The sequence below is a fragment of the Tetrao urogallus genome (assembly GCF_951394365.1).
Source record: "Tetrao urogallus genome assembly, chromosome: 8".
NCBI classification, from domain to species: Eukaryota; Metazoa; Chordata; class Aves; order Galliformes; family Phasianidae; genus Tetrao; species Tetrao urogallus.
The window spans coordinates 34,577,238-34,597,097 of record NC_136821.1 but is presented as its reverse complement, the minus strand read 5'-3'; the positions used below and the strand labels follow the sequence as shown (position 1 = coordinate 34,597,097).

Below are 19,860 nucleotides of genomic sequence, written 5' to 3'. Positions count from 1 at the left end.
CTGCAAGCAGGAGTTAATAAAATGGCTCAGGAATCTGGTTCATTTTGGATGCCTAATTGGGTTTTGATTTGTTTCAGTTGAGACTTGTTAAATTTATTCCATGACCCTGTAAATATAATCTGCCTTTTCATCCCTTAAATAGTCACCATCTCCTTTCAAATGTTATTTTGTGTTCGCCTTTCTGGCTTTCCAGCTTTAAGTGCTATAAACTCCGAGGAGCTTGGCTCTCTGCTTTCCGCTCTCCTGTCTGTGCTGAGGGCTGCAAGGACTTCACTTATCTGCACCGGTGGACTTGAAATCAGCTCCAAATTTATTTCTTGCTTTTCACTTGAAAGCTGTTCAGGTGATGAGCAACTTTTTGGCTACTGAAAGAATGGAAAGAGGCCTCGAGGAATCTGCTTTTTCTCTCTGACAAATGCCAGTGGAATTACGGCGGTTGCTTTTATGTTTCTTTCCTGCCTTGTGGAATTCAGTGCCACAGGAAGGTGCTGGTGTGGACCCTCAAAAGCAGAGGTCCTCCAGGAGGAAAGAAGGGGCCATCCTGCCTGGAAAAAAGGCAAAGGTGGAGCAGGTTCTGTGTTAAATCCTGTGCCTTCCTCTCCCATAGCGTGACACCCATCCGCCTCTGCCCTCAGCACACTCTGTGTGCATGACTTCATACTGGCGTGGGGATGAAACACCACCAAGAGATATTTTACTTGTGTTTTTAAAGCTCTAGGCTTCAGTATGAGTCCATCCGGTAGCACAGGGAAGCTTATAACAGAGCTCATTGCTTTTTCCTTTGACGTTTGCTTGGCTTTCACCGCTCTGCAGGCGTTTCTTATGTGCTTTGGAATGTGATTATTTGTGAAATAGTGTCATGGATTGCTTTTTGTGGGTTTTTCTATTTTTTTTTTCCTCTCTCCTAGTCTTTAGTGACTACCCCTCCTTGCATTTTGTCTGAACCGGAGGACTGACTGACTTAACCTGGTGAGGAGAGATGGAATTAGCATGGCTGCAGCTTTACTCTGCAAACTGGTGCACTCAAACAAGAGCTGAACTTCTTCCACATCAAATTCATAATCAGTAATTCTGCCTTTCTTCCCGTTATTTTTGTAGGTGCTGTCTGTCAAGCCATACTAGAAGGGCTCAGAGTGCTTCACTTTGCACTTGATACCCGAGCAGAGAAGGGGCAGGTAGAAGCTAAAAGGGTGCAGGTCCCCTAGGCACCCACCTGTAAAGACACTCCTGGCAGACCAATCCATGCCTTTCTTCTCTCATTCCTGCTCTGGAGGACAGATCTTTACCAGGAGCCTACTGTCAAACAGCGTTGGATGGCTGAATGTTCATGTGCAGCCTGTTTTTGGAGCCAGCGTGAGCGGAGCTGTTGAACTGCTAATGGCAGTTGAAGGTGTTAATTTTCACACTGAGGTAAAACATCCCAAATTTTGGAGATTTCGCTGGAGTCAGGGCCGAAGTTCCCAACAGCTTTAAAGTGTGCAGATGTGAAATGCTGAGTTTGAACATTAAGCCCCTCTTAAAATGCTTTATTTCATCTGAAAAGGTCTCAGACTTGGTGTTGCTTTGTCAAACTCAACTTTTTTTTCCCCTCTTAGAGAGCTTGACTTCCTATTGCAGCTTTGTTTAGTTGAGTTTATGCATTCTTAGGTCTAACATTATACAGTCCGACTGGGAATCGTGCAGTCACAGTGGGAGATGGGAAGGAGCAGAGTAATTTATTCTTTAAACAATGGGATCATCTGCATTTGAGTGCAAGTTAGTTAATAAAAGGGGTTTTAGTGGAATAATAATAATAAGAGGAATTTTGCCTGGGTTTTGCTTGGAAATAGTTGCACTCAGATGGGGAATGTGGCCCTCAAGTTGTGCCACAGAGAGTAGCTTCATCTCCTGTAAGCAGCTACCCTGGTTACTCTTGCATCCTTGATGGATGCATCCTTAGTGCCCTAACTCCTGTCACGTCCTCTGTGCTGCAATGAACTGGGCTGCTCTGCTTCTTCCCTGGCAAAGCAAAGGGAAGGGTCTGTCTCTGCGTGCTTGAAAGAAGAGTGGAGTAGAAACAGACTGGGAAGGCCAGAGGGCTTTGACCAGATCCTAGAGCAAAACGGAGTTTTGCTGGCAAAAAGACTGAACCACATGATACTGTTTAACCTGAGATGAGCCCATGCTAGGACAAGCAGCAATTCCAGCCGTGTTTAGAAGCCAAATTAGGTATTGAGTGGTGCCTGGTAGAGAAATGCTAGGTGCAGGGAAATTAGTGGTCTGACTCCCCTTAGCATGAGCTGGGGCAGGATTTGACCTTGGACCTGCAGCGAGTACTGTGAGAGTTTCTCCTGGCCTGTAAACCAAGTAACTGAGTGTTATTACGTACACGTGCACACAATAGTGCTTAGAGCCTTTCTGCTGAAGTCTTTCCTTGGGGATCCATATAAAATACTTCTCACAAAAGCTGCCCTGTGCGCAAACAGAGGAAACTCCATCTAGTGACGTAAAAAGAAAAGCCAACAAAACCTTTTCACACGTGTATGTGTATTACCTCTTATCTTACTGCCAGTCTGTTGAAGATATCAGTCCAGCTACGCGGCGCTCACCATATGTGAGAATTAAAGTGCTGCCTGGGAAGCACTTCCAGGCCCTGTTCTGTATTCTGCCAGTGCAAGCAAAAATGTCCCCTTTGTCGTGTCAGTGAATGAATATTCTTGTTCCCCTTTCTCCTTGGATTTATGTCAACCCTGAGTTTCAACCAAGTTTGATCTCCTTGCTTTATTGTATTGCAAACAGTAGTCAATAGCTCTTCGGCTTGAGATTGCCTGGATTTATTTTCAGGTCAAGTCAACTCTCCTTGACCCACATCTGAACCAAAATACGTTCCCAGAAGATTCCCCCACAGGATATCGGTTCCAAAGACAGAGTGACATTGTAATGAGTTCAAGGTTTCTGTTCAGTACAACAGAGTCCCTGTTGGTGTGGGGAAGGCAAGCAAGCCATCCTTCTTGTCTCAGAGCTGAGACCTCTCCCGGGGCTTTTCAGAGCAGATTTTGTCATCCACTGGTTACTGCTCTTCATAGGGCGATGCCATTGATTGCATCCCTAGTATTTGCAGTCTCCTGACTGGTCTCAGTTCTGTGCACGTGTGTATTCATGGCTATAATGTGTGTGTGTGTGGGGAATTTGGTGTGCAGGCTTTAAACAACTGATGGGTTGCTCTACATTCATGATTTTTTTTTTTTTTTTTTTATTCATTTTTCTTAAAGAGAACAAAAAATGGCATCTCCTTTGGGGAACTGTCTGGCACACGGGCAAAACCAAATGATATTGCATCATAAAGTAAAAACACTGCTTTGAAGAGCTGGGACAAAAATGGAATGAACTCATGAATTTATCCTGGATGATAAATCTTCCTTCAAAAGAAAGCAGCCTTATGTTTAGTACAAAAGACTGTTTATTTCTTCTATGGAAAAAAAGAAGTGGTGTAATCGGATAGGATTAACTTTCCAAGGGGCCCTGGACAGAAGCTGAAGTATGGGCTGCCTTCTTGTGCTCACATTGGATAATTTGAGCTCTGGAGTAGTCTAAGACCCCTCTGGCTTCCTACAGCATTTGGCTGTGACCAGCTGCCAGCATGACTTGCACCTATAGCCAGCATTAAGAACCCCAGCAACAAGAATTTCTAGAGGCAAAAGAAATCCAAAGTGCTTGGCTGGTATAAGCAGCTTGTCTCAGCTGGGAACCTGACCCAGGTGTGGGTAGAAATACAGCCTTATTGGTGTTCTTCATCTCAAGCAGCAGTTAAATACGTTTTTAGCAAATACCAATAATGTACGGCTGACTTAATGTTGCATTAAGAATCTTTGTGGGCTGTGTGTTCTGACTTTGTTGTTTTGACCGTTGGTGGTTGATATTGCATTAGCCTTCTTAATTTCATCTACTCAATTACCTAGGAACAGTCTTGTGCGTGCTTTTGTCAGTGGGAGCAATGATGCTTCCAATTTCACACCTCAGTGGAATGGATGGGAAAGTTTTGACTGAGATAGCTGTGTAGGCAAAAGCAAAGAGGAAAGTGAGAGCCCAGTTTGCATGTGTGCGTGCTTTTATTTTTGCTAGAAGTCCCAGGCAGTCTGAGTGATAAGCAAGCCCCTTCATTAAACCTTTCTGATGGACCAAGTTGAGTTCCCTGTGCTTGAGCTGGTTAAGGTTCTGACTTGCCTATGTTGAATTATTGTGTGAGAACTGTTCAACGGTCATTGTTACTTTGTGTTGGTAAGTTTGGCTGTTTTACCCTTGTTCCTCCAGGTAGAATAATTTTGATAGAATTTGCTTTGATAGAATAATTTGCACGGCAATTTTTTGCAGATAAAGGTCGTGGTCACGAACAGTTACTGTATGTTAATTTGTATGCACCTTGAAGACCTTCCCATAGCTATTGTGAGAGCAGCTGTACAGCAGAACAACACTGAACCCGTTTGGGATGATTGGACTTGTGCTTACGGAGCTGTGTGAAGTTGATCTGAGCCAGTCTTGAAAATAGAGGCATGTGAATTGGAGATATTTGTGAGAGCAGCTTTGCTTCTTGGCTAATGCAGGCAATTACATTTAGGTGCCTAGGGGTGAAAGGAACATCCCTTCCCAGGTATGAGGATCCTATGGTTCCCCCATGGGAGGTCCTCTAGGTTACAAGAAATTGGTTACAACCAGCATGGGAAAATTTACCACTGCTGAAAAAGTTTACAGCTTTACTGATAATTTTCCACTAGGTTTTTGATTCACTGGAGTGCCTGGCACCATCTTGTTTCAGTCTTGTGCATCTGATGCAATACAAAATGAAGATACTTGTAGGATTCTGAGAGGGAGCTGTCATCTGGAGAGGAAATGCGCATAGCAGTGGATTCCAGTGTTCTCCATGCTTCAAGCCAACCTGGGGGAAATTGGAACCTGCATCTCCTATGCAGCTGCCCTAAAGGTAGGGAGAAAGGGAAGATTAGGTCCCATTTGAAAGGAGTGGAAGACGTGTGCAGCTGAAGCAGGGCTATAGTGAGCCCTTATTTTGCAGCTGGCCTTCCAGTTCTACCCAAACCCTGAGAGCCTGGCAATTTCTAGTGCTGAGCCCAGCAGCAGTCAGAGTTCCAAAGGAGCGTGCCAGATAATTCCCACCCGACAAACATCAAACCTGTGGAGAACTTAGTTGTAATGCATTCGTTGTCTCACCTGCCGTCAGCATTTGCTAGCAGGCTAGACAGCGTTCATAACGGGCCCAGTAAAAAATTACCCTTGGTGTTCATGTAATATTTCAAGGAACTGTGGCTCAATTGGGGTGACCTTCATTCTCAGCTCCCATGCGTGGGCTTAGCTCCAGTAACTCCGGTCAGGCTATGCTGACTTTCAGCAGCTGGGACTTGGGCCTTGCTTTTTATGTCCCTTATTCTACGTTCATGTAGTCAGTTTCCCTTGCCAAGATTATATTTGCTTTCCTTCCTAAAGGACTGCTCTAAATATCGTGCTTTAAAACAATGTGTCTTTTCTCCCCACAAAGAACAATATGATATGCCACTGTTGAATTAATATGTCTATGAAAAGTGAATATAATCTCCCCAGTAGATCCCCTTTCCAAAAGATTTATGATTTAATGAATTTTTTATTTCTTACCGGTGTGTAGCATTCAGTCATTTTACACCTAGCAGGAGTTTTTCCCAAGGAAGCAAGGCAAGGTAGAGAGGGGGGTTCCACCATCCTGATTCAAATCCTTTTTTTCCCCTCTCTGCTCTGCTGTGCCACTTGTAACACTCATTGCTGCTGCAGATTCTGTCAGAATCTACCCTTAAAATGTGCAGGTTGTGATGCTGGGCTGAGACAGTGCAATATGGAGAGAAGTTTGGAGCAGTGCTTATATAAAAATCAATGCCTCTGAAGTCTTCGTTGCTCTCTGCTTGACTGCTCTAGGCAGGATTTCTTGCTCATAGTCCTGCTCTATCTTCCTTGTGGTCATGGTCCAGTGCGTTTTCAAATAAATTGCTATAATGCCTCTGACAGTAGATTATGAAGCCACAAATAACATCCGCAGGTAACACCTTTATTTAGTGGAAGAGGAGTTAAAGCAGAAGTGAGCTGTGAAGAAGAGAGCTGTTACAGATAATTATTAGCTATGTGGGTAATATTCCTAATTAAGCCACCAATTGATTTCTCTCTCTTAGCCTTGAAAACGGCAAATTGATTGCTCTGCTGGCCCTTCCCTTGGCTGCTAGGATGCGTGCTGTACCTATGCTTGGCTTTTGGGAAACTTGCTGGGATCAGCGGCTGCAGATCCTGCTGGGATGGACAGAAAGTGCTGGCAGGGTGACTGGGCAAGGGGCACTGGCATTAACCTCTCTTATGGTGTGTCTTCAGAGGAGAAAGACAAAGAGCAGCTACAATCCTGGGTGGCCCCATTGATTGAGACGCATGTGAAGCGGTGCGTGCTTTATATTGTCTCCCTGAATCAGCACTGTTCATCATCACTTGTCAAGAGGTAAATGCTACAGGCAGTATCCTCTCTGCCTGGAAAACACCAATCTCCAGCTGCAGGTTCTCACAGGCCTATTGGCATGTGGTACCTCAGATGCTGAAGCCCTGTGACGTCCCAAGAAGCTCAGTGTGAGCACAACATCCCAGCCTGTCCCACCCAGCACCACCAGCCCATGTCTGGGTGGGCATTAAACGACTTAATTGTTTTCTGTTGAAGGGGAAGTGAAACTGGACTGTGCCACAGTCACGGCCTGCTGGACGTTCCTTGTTTCCTGCCATTTCTCAGAGGTGTCTCCAGATGTCTTACAGAGCGAGGAACGTGACTGGCAGAGGACAGAGAACCTTCATGAAGGAGAGAGGAAGTGAGTGCTGCGTTTCCATCTAGCGGCCCGCTGGCACTGACTCCCAGGACTGCAGGAAGCTTTTTACCTTTGTACACTTCATGTATCACAGCCTGATTTCCTGCAGGCGCCTGTCTGTTCAGCTATCCCTGGCTTTGTCATCTCAACGTGGGTGTTTGCACTCCTGGCCAGCACATTGTTCTCTGCCTGTGCATCATGCTGCTGCCTTCAGACACGCTCGGTGATGCTGCTTCCGTCTTCTGCTGCTGCATGCATATCCTCTCTTATGCAATGGAGAAATGTTTCCCTTTGTCCCCTTTTGATATGTGCCATGCAATTCTAATGCCCCCCCTCCCAACGCACACACATGTAATTTGCCATATTGGTTTTCTCTCACTCCCCCCCCACCCCCCAAATGTTTCTAACACTTAAAGCTGCCAAATTGCATTCTTTTTTTTCTTCTTAATCTATTGACTTAAGTGGGCAGGGCTTGGTGTTAGCTTCCATCTGCCTCACAGTTGGAAAAGGAAGCCTTAAGAGAAAGCGAGGGGGCTTTCAGCTCTCATTTCAGCAGGGAGAGGCTGCAAGGGAAGCTGTGGAATCCTGGATTTTCTATTTCTGCCCGTTGCCCTGTTAGTGTAAGCACTAAGAACTTGTGCTTTTGAGGGAAAAGAAAGATACTGCTTTAATTCAGGCTTATTGGGCAGGCAGTTAAAGTAATAAACCAGCTTTCCACACTGTGTTGTGCCAAATATGCTGGGTCAAGTCATTCAGCTGTGTTTTCTTTTCATTGACTTTTCTCTCATAGGTATGACAGTTCTCTCTATCTCCACTGGTCAGAGCTCACCCCTATGTGTGTTTATCTTCAGCGCCGAGCACAGCAGAGTGTTGATTTCATGCAAAGCCCTATGCTGCCCACGGACATGGATAGCAGAGGCTTGTGCTGGGAGAATCCTGCTGCTGAAGACAGCCTGCTTGCTGTCACCCTTCAAAACAAAAAGCGCAGCTGTGGAGCTGGAGGCTGGGGCTGCTGGCTTTGTCAAGCAGTTGCCTGATGTTCAGGATTCAGCCTTTAGAGTTTCTCTGCACTGCCTGCAGTCTGGGATGGCAAACTCCAGGTGTGAAGCCACGTTACAACTGCTGAACAAGTTCTTGCTCAGTTCTCATGGCGTAAATCCACGTCCCAGGAGAGAAGGAAACTTGGATGGGTAAGAACTCATCTTGCTGCATCTGTGCAGGGAGTTCCTGCTTGATGAGCTGCCTCAGAGCTCGCATCTCCTGGAGGCTGTGGTTGGACTGCCTTTTTAACAGTGGTTATAGAGCAGAACTAATCTCACTGAGCAAGTAGCATTGGCCCTGTGCTGATCTTATCTGGGGTGCCCAGCTTTTCCGCAGCTCTGCTTGCTGTGTTGTAGGGGGATGGTTTTTTGTTGTGCAATTCTTTGAGACAGTGTTATTTTGCTTACTGCTCAAGCATTTTATCCCTGAGCACCGAGCAAAATCTGGCTTTCATAATGGAAAGGGAATGGGCTCGTCCCTTCTGCGTGTGGAACGTGTTCCCTGTAAAAGATAGCTGGAGGGAGGACCTGGAAGGGGAGCGAGGGCAGCGAGGGCTTTGCTCCTGCTCTCAGCAGATGCAAGAGAGGAGGCTGCCTGCAACTCCTGGACAGCAAGCAGCCTTGTGGTTGCTGATGCGGGATGGTATTTTTGGAGAGGCTGTAATCCTTGATGTTATTTTCTGGTGCACCAAGTAAAGAAAAACTGCTTGCTTTTTTGACCAAGGGACTCTGGGCTTCTGCAACAGTACTTTTTTTTTCGCTTAGGATTTTCAGAGCCTGATTTAGCCAAGGGCACGCACTTATTTTTAAACTGAAGCCTGTCATTGTCTGAACTCATCATACTTCAATTCCGCCAGCATTCGCGGGCTTCAGCGAGCATGCAGAATTTAAGCGAATGCCAAAATGCTTTGCTCATTGACAGCTGTGAAGTTGGGAGGATCTAACTATCCTCATCTGGGGAAGGGAACGAGGTACATTTCATCTCACCTGCTCCATCTGTGGGACAGCGAGGGGCTCATCCTTCTGTCCTTCTCCTTCCTGGCACCTAAAACACGGTGGGATAGGCTAAAATCAGTGCATCCTTTCAGCTGTGGGAGGTATCATGTCCACAGCTTAATCATCTCCCCCTTGCTAGCAGAGAAACTGAGTCTGATTAACGCTCTTTGCATGCAGGATGCAAATCTGATGCATCCGTGGACTCTGCTGCTTGGTGATGTTTGAATGGAAGCTTTTGATTGCCCACGGAAATAAGTTTAAGTATTGTTGGGTAAACAAAATGCATACTTTTTAATGGTGTTTCTCTCCCTCGCTGTAGTGTGCCCAGAGAAGGGCAACAGAGTTGTGATGGGCTGGAGCACAAGTCTTACGGGGAGCAGCTGAGGGAACTGGGGTTGTTCAGCGTGGAGGAAGCCCAGGGGAAACCTCGTTGCTCTCTACAGCTCCCTGATGGGAAGCTGTGGTGAGGTGGCAGTACCAGCAATTGTATGAGAGGTGATGGCCTCAGGTTGCACCAGGGAAGGTTCGGGTTGGATACCGGGAAGCATTTCTTCTCAGCAAGAGCAGTGATGCAGTGGCACAGCTGCCCAGGGAGGTGGCGGGGGACCCTGGGGCTGTTCCGTAACCGTGCGGATGTGGCACTGAGGGATGTGGGCATGGTGGGATGGGCTGGGGTTGGACTGGGTGGTCTTTCAAGTCTTTCCAAACGGAACGGTTGTGTGGTTCCTTCACAGGGCAGGTGCTCAGATAGCTTTCCTTTAACGAGGAGAGATGCAGCGGGGATTTCAGCTGTAGCAGGCACGTCTCTGACACCCTCTCACTTTTCCTTGGCGTTACTTTTTCTCCGCTTTGCGAGGGAGCAGAGGTGAGATTCCCTCCCTGCTGCTGACCGAGGCTCTCTCCACTTGACCCAGCCCGGTGTATGCCGAAGGCATAAGAACAGCCGGGCGAGCCCTCCGAGCTGTCCCGGGCCGGGGGCGGGCGGCGGGGCCGGGCAGGGCCGCCCTCCGGAGGCGGTCTCCCGTTGCCGCTATAAGGGCCGACGGCGGCGGGCGGCGCTCAGTGGCTCGGAGCGGGAGGCGCGCAGGCTGTGAGGTAATCATGGCGGGAGGCCGCGGGGGGAGCCGGGCCGGGGCTGAGGTGGCGGAGTGTCCCGCGATGGCAGGGTTGGCTCTGCGGTATGGGGTGACGCGGCTGTTCCTGGCACGGCTCGGGAGTGCGGAGTGTCGGAGATGGGGCTTGAAGCGGAGCGGGAGGTCGGGCTGTGCTGCCCTGCGTGCCCGCGGAGAGCAAAGCGTGCCGAGCGGGATCTGCCCGCTGAACATCGCTCTGCTCCCCTGGGCTCGGTGCTCGCAGGTGGCAGGGAGACGTGGGCTGTCCGCCTCTTTCCCTCGCTAGCCGGCGAGGCTTGAGCCTGTGAACGCAGAGCATCTCATTTCCCTTTGCTGGCTGTAGGGGGAAGCGGCGATCTCTCGCATGCAGCCCCCTGAACTTAGTTGGGGTTGCGCAGGTTCAGATCGCAGCCTGTGCTTTGCAGAACCTCGTGCATTTCTGCTGGCCGATTAACCCCTGGCTGAGTCTGATCCCAGCTGCTCAGTGGGTCTCCCAGCGTCCCGACCCAACTGAAACCTGTGTCTTCCACTGGAGAAAGTGATGGGGGACGTCTCAGGTCTGTGTTGGGATGGTGTTCCCTGTGACAGCTCTTTGGGAGCAGCGCAGATGTCAGCCTTGCCCTTGCGCGGGGCTCTGTGCTGGCAGGGAGAGCTCAGGTTGCTTTGAGTGCGTTGAGGCGAGGTGAGAGGACTTAGCCAAACAGGCAGTTAATTTGGTTTGAATCTCAGCCTTGTCTTTCAGCGTGCCGGTGAGATGAAAGACTGGAAGGCTGGATAGGTTTGCAGCAGTGAGCTAGGTGCCCTCACGGGGCCAATTTGGGCCCTGTTTGTGGAGAGATTTGATCTCTCCTGGCTGTGTGCATGGCCCTCCTCATTGTTAGTGCCACCAGCTTCCCCTTCCAGAGGGACAATAGTGCCTTGAATCTTCTCCTGTAATCTCCCCCCCCCCAGCCCCTTATCTCCCTTTTCTTCCTCAGTTTGTCTCTGTGGCAAAGCCTGGCTGTGGCGAGGCAGGATGGGTGGGAGCTTTGGGAAGAGCTGATTATGCAGACAGAGGGCTAAGAGGTGCTTTGTGAACCCTTTTCAGAGGCATGAAGTTTCCCCAGCCCAGGTGCCAGTCCCCTGTGGGGACAAGAAGAGACTGCTTAGTGCAGAAGCACGTCCCAACTCTTCCTTGCTCTGTTGTCTCCAACATTTTAGAACTGATCCTAGAACATCCTGGAGCTGAGTGTTCCCTGTGAGTTTCCATAATGCAGGCTATCTCATAAGTCCTACTAAAACCTGCATCCCATCCAAGAGATCCTTTGGGGAGGTAAGGACATTGAGAGATACAGGTGGTTGAGTAAGTTGTTTCCCTGTGTGCTCTCCTTGGCTTGTTTCAGTCACTTGGTTGTTGAGTGCAAGCTTGCCCTGGGATTGGGAGCAGGAAGCAGAAGGATGCTCTCAGTTACAGGATTTACATCTTAATTGTGGAGAAGAATGAGGCTTCTGGCTATGTTTCAGGACGTTAAAGTGTCTAAAGGATTTTATATCTGAAAGAGGGGGATTGATGAGAGAAAAGCAAGCTGAAGCTATCAGCTAACAAGGGCAGCGAGTGAGAAATGCTTTTCTTGACAGATCCTTTACTTACTGTATCCCTTGACAGCTTGCTCAGGCTGTCCGCCTTGTAGTGGCCAGACAGCAGAGTAAGAGAAAGCTACTTGTTGCAATTAAGCTGGGAGGAAGGATGGGCTGCAAAGCCTGCTGGTGTTACTGCTGTGTGTTGGAAGAGATACAGCTGCCGCACAGCCTGTGCTGCAGATGCGGCTCCAGGGCCTTCAGAGCTCTGCAGGGCGATCCACCTGTGCCATCACTGGACTCCAGCTGTCCTCCCAGATTGGGTGGCACAAACGGGACAGTTCCTCCTTTGCAACCTGGCCTGGTGCTCCAGGGGAATGAGAGGAATGCATCCCCTGGTGTGGAAGAAGGAAGAAACTCTGGCTGGCAGGTGTCCGACTAGCCCAGGAGCAGCCTTGGGTGGTATTGTTGGCCCAGCGGGGCAGGAGGCCTTTTACGCTGCCCCAAAAGCACAATGGTAATTAGCAGTCCAGCTTGGATTTTGTGTGAGCCGTGTGGGTCTGCTGGGTCCCTTCTTTCTGCTGGCAAGGAACTGAACAAGTAGCCCAGTGCTTTGTCTGCTGTCTGCCAATGGGGGAAGGGGCTGAAGAGGCAAGAAAGTAGGTTTAGAAAAGAGAGAGGGTGGGGAGGAAGCAGTTGTTGTGGAGCCAGCTGTGATGGGGGAGTATTTTGTAAATCAAAGCTCTCTTCTAAAAGGAAAACTTAAGCCCGGCAGATCTACTCAGCGGTCAAGCTCTGATTCTTTTTCCTCAGAGCTACGTGATAATCGTTAAACACAGGGGATGCTTTGTAAAATAGAATTGAAGGGAAGGAGGGAGAATGGAGCAGGATTTAAATTTAAAATTGGATGAGGGTACAAAGCCCCTTAGTTCCCCATTTCTGCTTAATGCAGCTGGAGCTGGACTTGACAAGATGCTTAGCAGAACTTGTGGTAAATGTTTTACAGTACCGTGTATCAGCCAGATCAATTCTACTATGCTTGAGGGAGTGCAGATAAAATGGCTTAAAGATTCCCCTGCTGAAAGCGATAGTATCATCATTTATGCTGGAGAAGACAGATTTAGTTGCCTGACATTTATTTGGCCACGGCGTACTTTGCGGATTTCACACCCGGGGATGATAGCCAACCTGATGATGTCAGACACGAGCTGCAGGAAAGAATCCCACACAAAGCTAGCGCTGTTCCTCTTTCGTGGACCAGATGAGTTTTGCTGTGTGTCTGTTCTGCTTCCTTTACTCCACAGACCTCTTTTATGAAAACGTATTAGCAGAGCAGGACATCACTAAAGCAACGTGTCTCGCATGCGCTTTTTGGTATGAAGAAGACAGCAGAAATACACCCATTAACCTCAGATCTTTTCTTTCGATCCCGCTTGTTCCGTAGGTCACTCGAAACCTGAAGTAAGCAAACATGAATGCACTTGATTTGACTTCAATCTTTGATTTTCTGGAAAAGGCCAACTTAACGGAGATCAACTGGATGTGCAACAACAGCGACTGCATCACAGTCGATGCGACGGCATGCCCCGGCACGCTCAACAAAAGTGCCCTGCTCTACACCCTGTCCTTCTTCTGCATCTTTATCTTTGTCATAGGGCTGGTGGCCAACTCCGTCGTGGTGTGGGTCAATCTCCAAGCCAAAATGACTGGCTATGAAACCCACCTCTACATCTTCAACCTGGCCGTCGCCGATCTGTGCGTTGTCATCACTCTTCCTGTTTGGGTTGTCTCCCTCGTCCAGCATAACCAGTGGCACATGGGAGAAATCACGTGCAAAATAACTCACCTTATATTTTCCATCAACTTGTACGGCAGCATCTTCTTCCTGGCATGCATGAGCGTGGACCGCTACCTCTCAGTTGCCTATTTCACCAATTCTAGTAATCGCAAGAAGAAGATAATCCGCCGCTGCATCTGCATCCTGGTGTGGCTTCTTGCCTTTTCTGCATCTCTGCCAGACACCTATTTCCTTAAGACAGTCTCTACCAGCAATGAAACCTACTGCCGTCCCTTGTATCCCGAGGAGAGCTTCAAAGAGTGGTTGATCGGCATGGAGCTCATCTCTGTCGTTTTGGGCTTCCTTATCCCTTTTCCAGTCATTGCTCTCTTTTACTTCCTCCTTGCGAAGGCCATCTCTGCCTCCAGCGACCAAGAGAGGAAGAGCAGTGGGAAGATCATTTTCTCCTACGTGGTGGTGTTTCTTGTCTGCTGGCTACCCTACCATACAACTGTCCTTCTCGACATCTTCTACAGTCTTCATTTCATACCCTTCAGTTGTCAAATGGAGAACTTCTTGTACGCCACGCTTCACATCACTCAGTGTTTCTCTCTAGTCCATTGCTGCGTCAACCCCATCCTCTATAGCTTCATTAATCGCAATTACAGATACGAGCTCATGAAAGCCTTTATTTTCAAGTACTCTGCCAAAACTGGTCTCACTAAGCTTATTGACGCTTCCAGAGTGTCAGAAGCGGAATATTCTGCTCTGGAGCAAAATACCAAATGACTGCAACTCCAGCAAGAGCCCTCCTTGACTCTCTGACTTTTTTTCCCCCCTTTCCTTATGCTTGTTATGAACGGGGCATGAATTACAGCCTACAAAAGAGAAATAGCAAACTGTAATTTAAGAGTAGAATCAGGCACAATATGGAAGTGGTACCAAAACTAAGCGTTTTGTTTGTGTGTTTTGTTCCTCCTCCTAGCCCAGTCTGGACTTCTTGACAATGCTATGCAAATGGAACCGACTTCCTAGCAGACAAAGCCATTGTGTACCATAGATAACATTCGTTTTCAGAATAAGCTTTTTCCTTCCATGTGTAGATTCCCTCTTGTCTCATTGTATATGTTATTATATATAGTGTGTTGTATTTAAAAGCTCGAGACTTTATTTTCTGGCTATCGGTGTACCTTATACAATTGTATTTGAAAATGAAATATATTTTTATCATGTATTTGAAGTATATTGCTGTTGAGTGTATCCAGAGTGCTGTAGTCTGAGTGTTAGGCTGCCATTTGGTTTTAACTGTCCTTGCTAAGAGGATGACAATAAAAGGCAGTGTGGCAATGATCTCTGATGTGCATCCTTGCTGGCTGGCACGGTTCATTGACCATAGCTTTACGTGGTGGTCGTAGCCGTGTGTCTGGAGCATGAAATGTATGTGCTGTAATATAGCTACCATCATGTTAAAATTAACAGTATTGTAAGAGTTGTTAACTCTTATGCCCGGACTTCACAAACCTGTATCTTTATGCACAGAATGAATGATCTTGCTTCTGAGAGTTGTCTCTATTTGTAAGTTATTTTTGTAAAATAAAGATCTGGAAAAACTACGTGTAGAAGTGGTTTGACTTGGTTTTTCTTGGTGCTATCATGCTTCTCCTTAGAAACGAGCCGAAAAGAAGAAATCACAAAGCTGCCTTCTAGCTTCTCTTCGATGCAGAAACAAACAGGTCAGTTGTTGGTTGTGTGAAAGGAATGTGAGATGGCACCAGTGAGTAGGAAGAGGGGAAGGAATGGGTCTGTGGAAGGATGTACTCTTTGGGAAGGTAAGGCTGATGGATTTATAAGATTAAAGCTATTGGGAATAATGAAAAGCTGTGTCTGTAGCTTGGATATAAGCATCTAGAAGAAAAATATGGAAGCACACAAGTGGGATGAATATTTGAAGTAATCCAGGTTCAATCCTCTGCAGGTTTTGCTTGCAGTAGAATTCAAAGTCCTGAAAGCATTAAGTCCTTTTTTTTTTTTTCTCTCTTCTTCTCTTTGTTGTGAGCTGCTTTAAATTTGCGTTGTTATTCTGTCAAAGCGCAGGGCAAGATTCAGCTGGTGCAGGATGTGTGGAGCAGACCTTTCTAGAGCCAATGAAGTGCTTGAATCATGTCATCCTCGTCCCAGGACAAGGTAATTAATGTTAAATCAACGACGCTGACTCGCTGCAGCTGGTTTGTGTGTTTTGCAACTTCAGCACAACTGCTTTGCTGGTGAAGGTTGTTGTCAAATTCCTGTTAAGAACAAAGCATGCCCTTGTCCTTCTGAGGTCCTGATAGTGAACAGTTTTATAATGACTGTATTTTGTTTCTTTCCTTAGGCTACGTTGCTGTCTTTGTGAAGATGATCCTATAGATCCTGGGTAGCGCTGAGCGTCGAGGAGATCCTGCAGACCTGCAGCATGAGCTGGAAGGTAAAGTCTCCAGGCATTACACAACCTGGTCTGTTACAGCTCCTCAGAGAGGAAGGCCCTGGGGTTAAGCAGCTAGCTTTTCTCCTTGCCCCTTGACTGCTGTCTGCACAGAGGCAGGACATTTGTGTTAGGATCAGAAAAGTGGTTCTGGGCACCGTGGAGTCTGATGTGAAGGAGGATTTTGTTTTTGACAGTAACAGGTGGGTAAAAACACACATCCTTGGGGAGAAGAAGTGTGTCTTGCAGTGACTGATGCAATGCCTGCTGGAATGCTGTGTGGCCAAATGTCCCCATCCTGGAGCTGGAGTGTTATGAGGGGTCCCTGCTTCGTGCTGCTGTTTGGTGCAGGATTGTGGTCTGGGTCCCAGCAGTGCCCATAGATCCTCTCTCTCCTCTGTTGGCTACAAATGTGCAGCACGCTTGGGTCCTCGCTTTTCCAGGAGGCTTTTGATAAATGCCTCAGTGGAAAGTGAATAAAAATCAAATCTGAGGTGTCATAATCTGTGCTGGAACAAGTCCTCCTGTGAAATTGTTGGTCTGAAAGGATCCCAGCACTGTCAGGTACTTCCATGTGCCTCGCAGGCAGGCACCGAGCAAATGAAAGTACAGCTGCTCCCTGAGAAAGGGTTTGTATTTTTTTTTTTTTTTTTTTTATAGAAAATGCTTTATTGTTACTTAAACACGGATTTCCTTTTATGAGCCATAAATGACATTCAGGTGTAGCATAGTGACTTTAAATCAGATCCTCTGGCAGCCATCAAGATATTGTATTGCAAGAAACGCCTTACAGGCTAACTGGCCCGTTTGTCCTTTGACTAATTCATGGTTTCAGTGCTCCTGACTTTACATACTAGTCTTTGATGAGTTCACTGAGCATAAAAGCTATTTAAAGTTACTAAGAAGCAAGAAATAACTCATCTGTGAGCAATATTTAAGCACGTGTCTGCGGCACTGCTGCCAAAGCCAGATCTTATTCTGTTTCAGAGAGCTGCTTGATGAGGCGAGTGTGACTAGTGCAAGGTGCTTGAGCAGTGGGGCTCAACACTGTGTGAAATGCAAGCAGGGATGGGTTTGGGGGGAACTGACTTGTATTCAGTCCCACTATGGAAATCCCAGTGTGCTTCTAGGCTCGTTGCTCCCATATGGTGCGTGGCTGAAGAGTATCTGAGCTGGAGTCTGCTCTGATTTACACCCTGGCTTTACTGTTGGATAATGCTGCTGATTTGAAGGGAGCTCTCTGGGATTTATAGGGCTTTCTATAAGAAGGATCAGAGTTTTTAGCAATAATCCTGTGCAAGTGTGTGTGTGTGTGTGTGTATGTGTGCCTCTGCAGCACTAATGCAGTGTAATACCCATGTACAGCAATAACACAAAGACGTAATAATGGCAACGAAACAGATAATAGCAACGTGAAATTGCTTTTGCAAAAGTATCTCCATTACAGGACCATAATATGATTGAAAGCAGGCTCATAAAGATCCTGCAATGGATAATCCAGCTGTATCCCCAAAGCAACCTGGCCTTTCATACGCCGTAGTCGTGAGGAAAAATCGATCCCCTTCTGTTTTGGTAGTTCTTTGAAAACAGATCCCTTTGTTTTGTTCTTTAGTTGGTTTCAATCTCTGTTTTCTAAGCGTTATGGGAGTGCAAGGTGTTATCTGAAGGCCTCAGTCCTGGAAGTGTTCAGACCTCATAGCACCAAAGAGGTGCCAGCATCCTTGTAATGCTGTGAACCTAGGGAAGCCTCTTGGTACTGTGGATAAACATCTGAGCTTCTGTCCCTGCCTTTGTTTTTAAGTTCTGCTGCTTCCCAGGGCCTTTTCCCTGAGGGGCAGAGTGTGATCACAGCCAGAAGTTGGGGATAAATGCTCATTTTGAGCCTGCCTCCTCCACGGTAAGCTGTTCTCTTTCCAACTGAGATCATGAGCCCAACAGAAGCTGGTCTGCTGCAGGGTTCCATGCACAACTACGTCTGTCCTTATGGCAGCAGCATAGGGAAACAGCTCACTGGAGGCACATCCTGATGCTCTCCCTCTTACAGCTCAGTCAGAATGCAGCCGAATCATGGCACTAGGCTTCAACCCTTGAGGGCAAGCATCCAAAAGTTTTTGCAAAACAGAGTGCTGGGAAACCACCCAGATCCTGTGCTGATGCCAAGGGGCACAACGCAAATGAGAAGTGTGAAATCTGTGCTGCTCAGTGGGTCCTCATCAGCAGAGGATCCGGGCTGCTGTGTGTCGACCGCCTCTTGACATCGGCTGGTTTCAAGCCAGCTCTGATGATGGATGCTTTTACCTCTCCCCTCTAGGTTAGAGGGGAAAAAAACAAACCCAAACCCTATCATGTTTACTATCGGTACAGTGCCATTTCCAGACTAAAGAAAAAGAGTTAAATTACATTGTAACAGAACAATACTGACAACAGCAAAGGTCAGGAAACTCTTAAGGAAGGTTACCCTATCGACTGCAACAGTGAAAGGATAGACATCAAATGCTTTGCCATGAAAGGCTGAAAAGAAGTAAATTCAGCATGATATATTGAAGCCCAAGTCCCTTTCATATGTTGCAGAGCCCCTGACATAGCAGGTTTACTGTTCAAGCTGTGATATGTTGCCTTGCCAACATATATTCTGAGTTACCCAGGCAGATTTAATGTTTTTGCAGTGGTGGCTTTTCCCTTTTTTAGAAGGGCATTTTCCTTTTTCTTTTCAAAAATTGTTGCAGAAGATTTCGAACCTACCTAGGAAATGCCCTTAATCAATTTAGTTCCACCGCCGAGTATGAAGACTCAAATCTTTCTTTTTTCTTTCTCTAAACATTGTTTTCGTCGCTTTGAGTAGGGTGACCAAGTCACAGCTTGACAGAAGAGTGCTTTTTGTTTGTTTTTATTTTTTTACCCATCCAAGTGGCAGCTCTGTTTTGTCCAGAGGGATTGATGTGACTGACAGGTGTTTTGAATTTCTAAACTCTGAGGTCTCAAAATGCATGAAAAGCACATGACAGCACACACAAAAATGTAAATCTTTGCAAAACGAGCTCCGACGACACACACACACACACACACACACACACACACACACACACAAATCCAATTTGGTAAAAGGCTGACAGACGTTGCATTCATTCCCCCTCCCCTCCTCTTTCTTTTTAATAAGTCAGTGTTTTTAGGCCACCTACAGGCACATTTATGTGTTCTGCAGTGGGGAATCTGGCTTCCAGTGAGCCAAAGTGCAGGCATTGTGCATCAGCCTGGATCTCTCCGTGTCTCGGGGTTGCAGCTCCCATTGCAGCAGCTTGTGGGGATCTCTTCCCCTTGCTTCCACATTGATCTGGGACTTTGTCCAATGGGCCCATGATGCTTGGATGTTCTTAGTATGTAGCACTTGGGTTGTATGTCCTTGCCTCTCACTGTCCTGGGTAACGATGGGGAGAAAGGGGATTCACTCGCTCCAGATTATCCGAGACAAAGGAATAAACCTCTTCTGGAGGTTACCCTACTCATTTTTGCCTCCCTATCAAAAACATCTGCTACCTGAACTTTGGGTGGGACTTCTCTAAGCAGCCCATAATTCCTCTGTGGCCTGGCCATAGGCCTTGGTTTTCCATTCAAGATGAAAGGTATGGGAATCCTGTGCCGTGCAGAGGGTGCTGAGCCCTGTAGGATGTGGTCCTGAGTTCTTTTCTCTAACCCAGCCAACTTGTTTCAATGGCTGGCTTCGATTTCAAGGTTACCCCATTGCTTTGGCGAGGGGCGGAGGTGGTGCTTTTATAAAGAGAGTGGTGATGGAAAGAAAATCTCTCTTCTCATTTCCCGTCCTGTCTGGACTGGTGAATGCAGCGTTCTTGGTTGACGGATTCGAAGGAGCGAGGGAGGCAGTCAGTTGGAAACACTGATTCTGCAGGCACTCGAGGATTCCCGGCCACTGCTTCCTCTTGGTTCAGCTTGGCTGGTTCATCATGGGCCCAATGTGGTGGTGTAGTGGAAAGCTGGCTGGCGGAGGAGCATCTTTACCTTCTTTGGCAGTGAATTACTACAAAGTTGGAGTGCCGAGGATTCCTTC

At 47.2% G+C, this 19,860-nt stretch overlaps 2 protein-coding genes across 2 annotated transcripts in view; one reads left to right on the top strand and one right to left on the bottom strand.

Moving 5' to 3' along the window:
- DRC11 (dynein regulatory complex subunit 11) overlaps positions 1-10,215 on the bottom strand; it is a gene marked incomplete at both ends in the record, with an annotated part of 122,217 nt that extends 112,002 nt beyond the window's left edge. The window contains one exon of the mRNA XM_079538896.1: positions 9,728-10,215. Coding sequence (XP_079395022.1) covers positions 9,728-10,215 — 488 coding nt within the window. The remainder of the gene's footprint in view (positions 1-9,727) is intronic.
- A 2,815-nt stretch (positions 10,216-13,030) lies between these two features.
- ACKR3 (atypical chemokine receptor 3) lies at positions 13,031-14,125 on the top strand (the record flags this gene model as incomplete). Its single annotated transcript, XM_079539123.1, has 1 exon — positions 13,031-14,125. One exon carries the CDS (start codon positions 13,031-13,033, stop codon positions 14,123-14,125), a length of 1,095 nt encoding a protein of 364 aa, XP_079395249.1.
- Between the last annotated feature and the right edge of the window lie 5,735 nt (positions 14,126-19,860).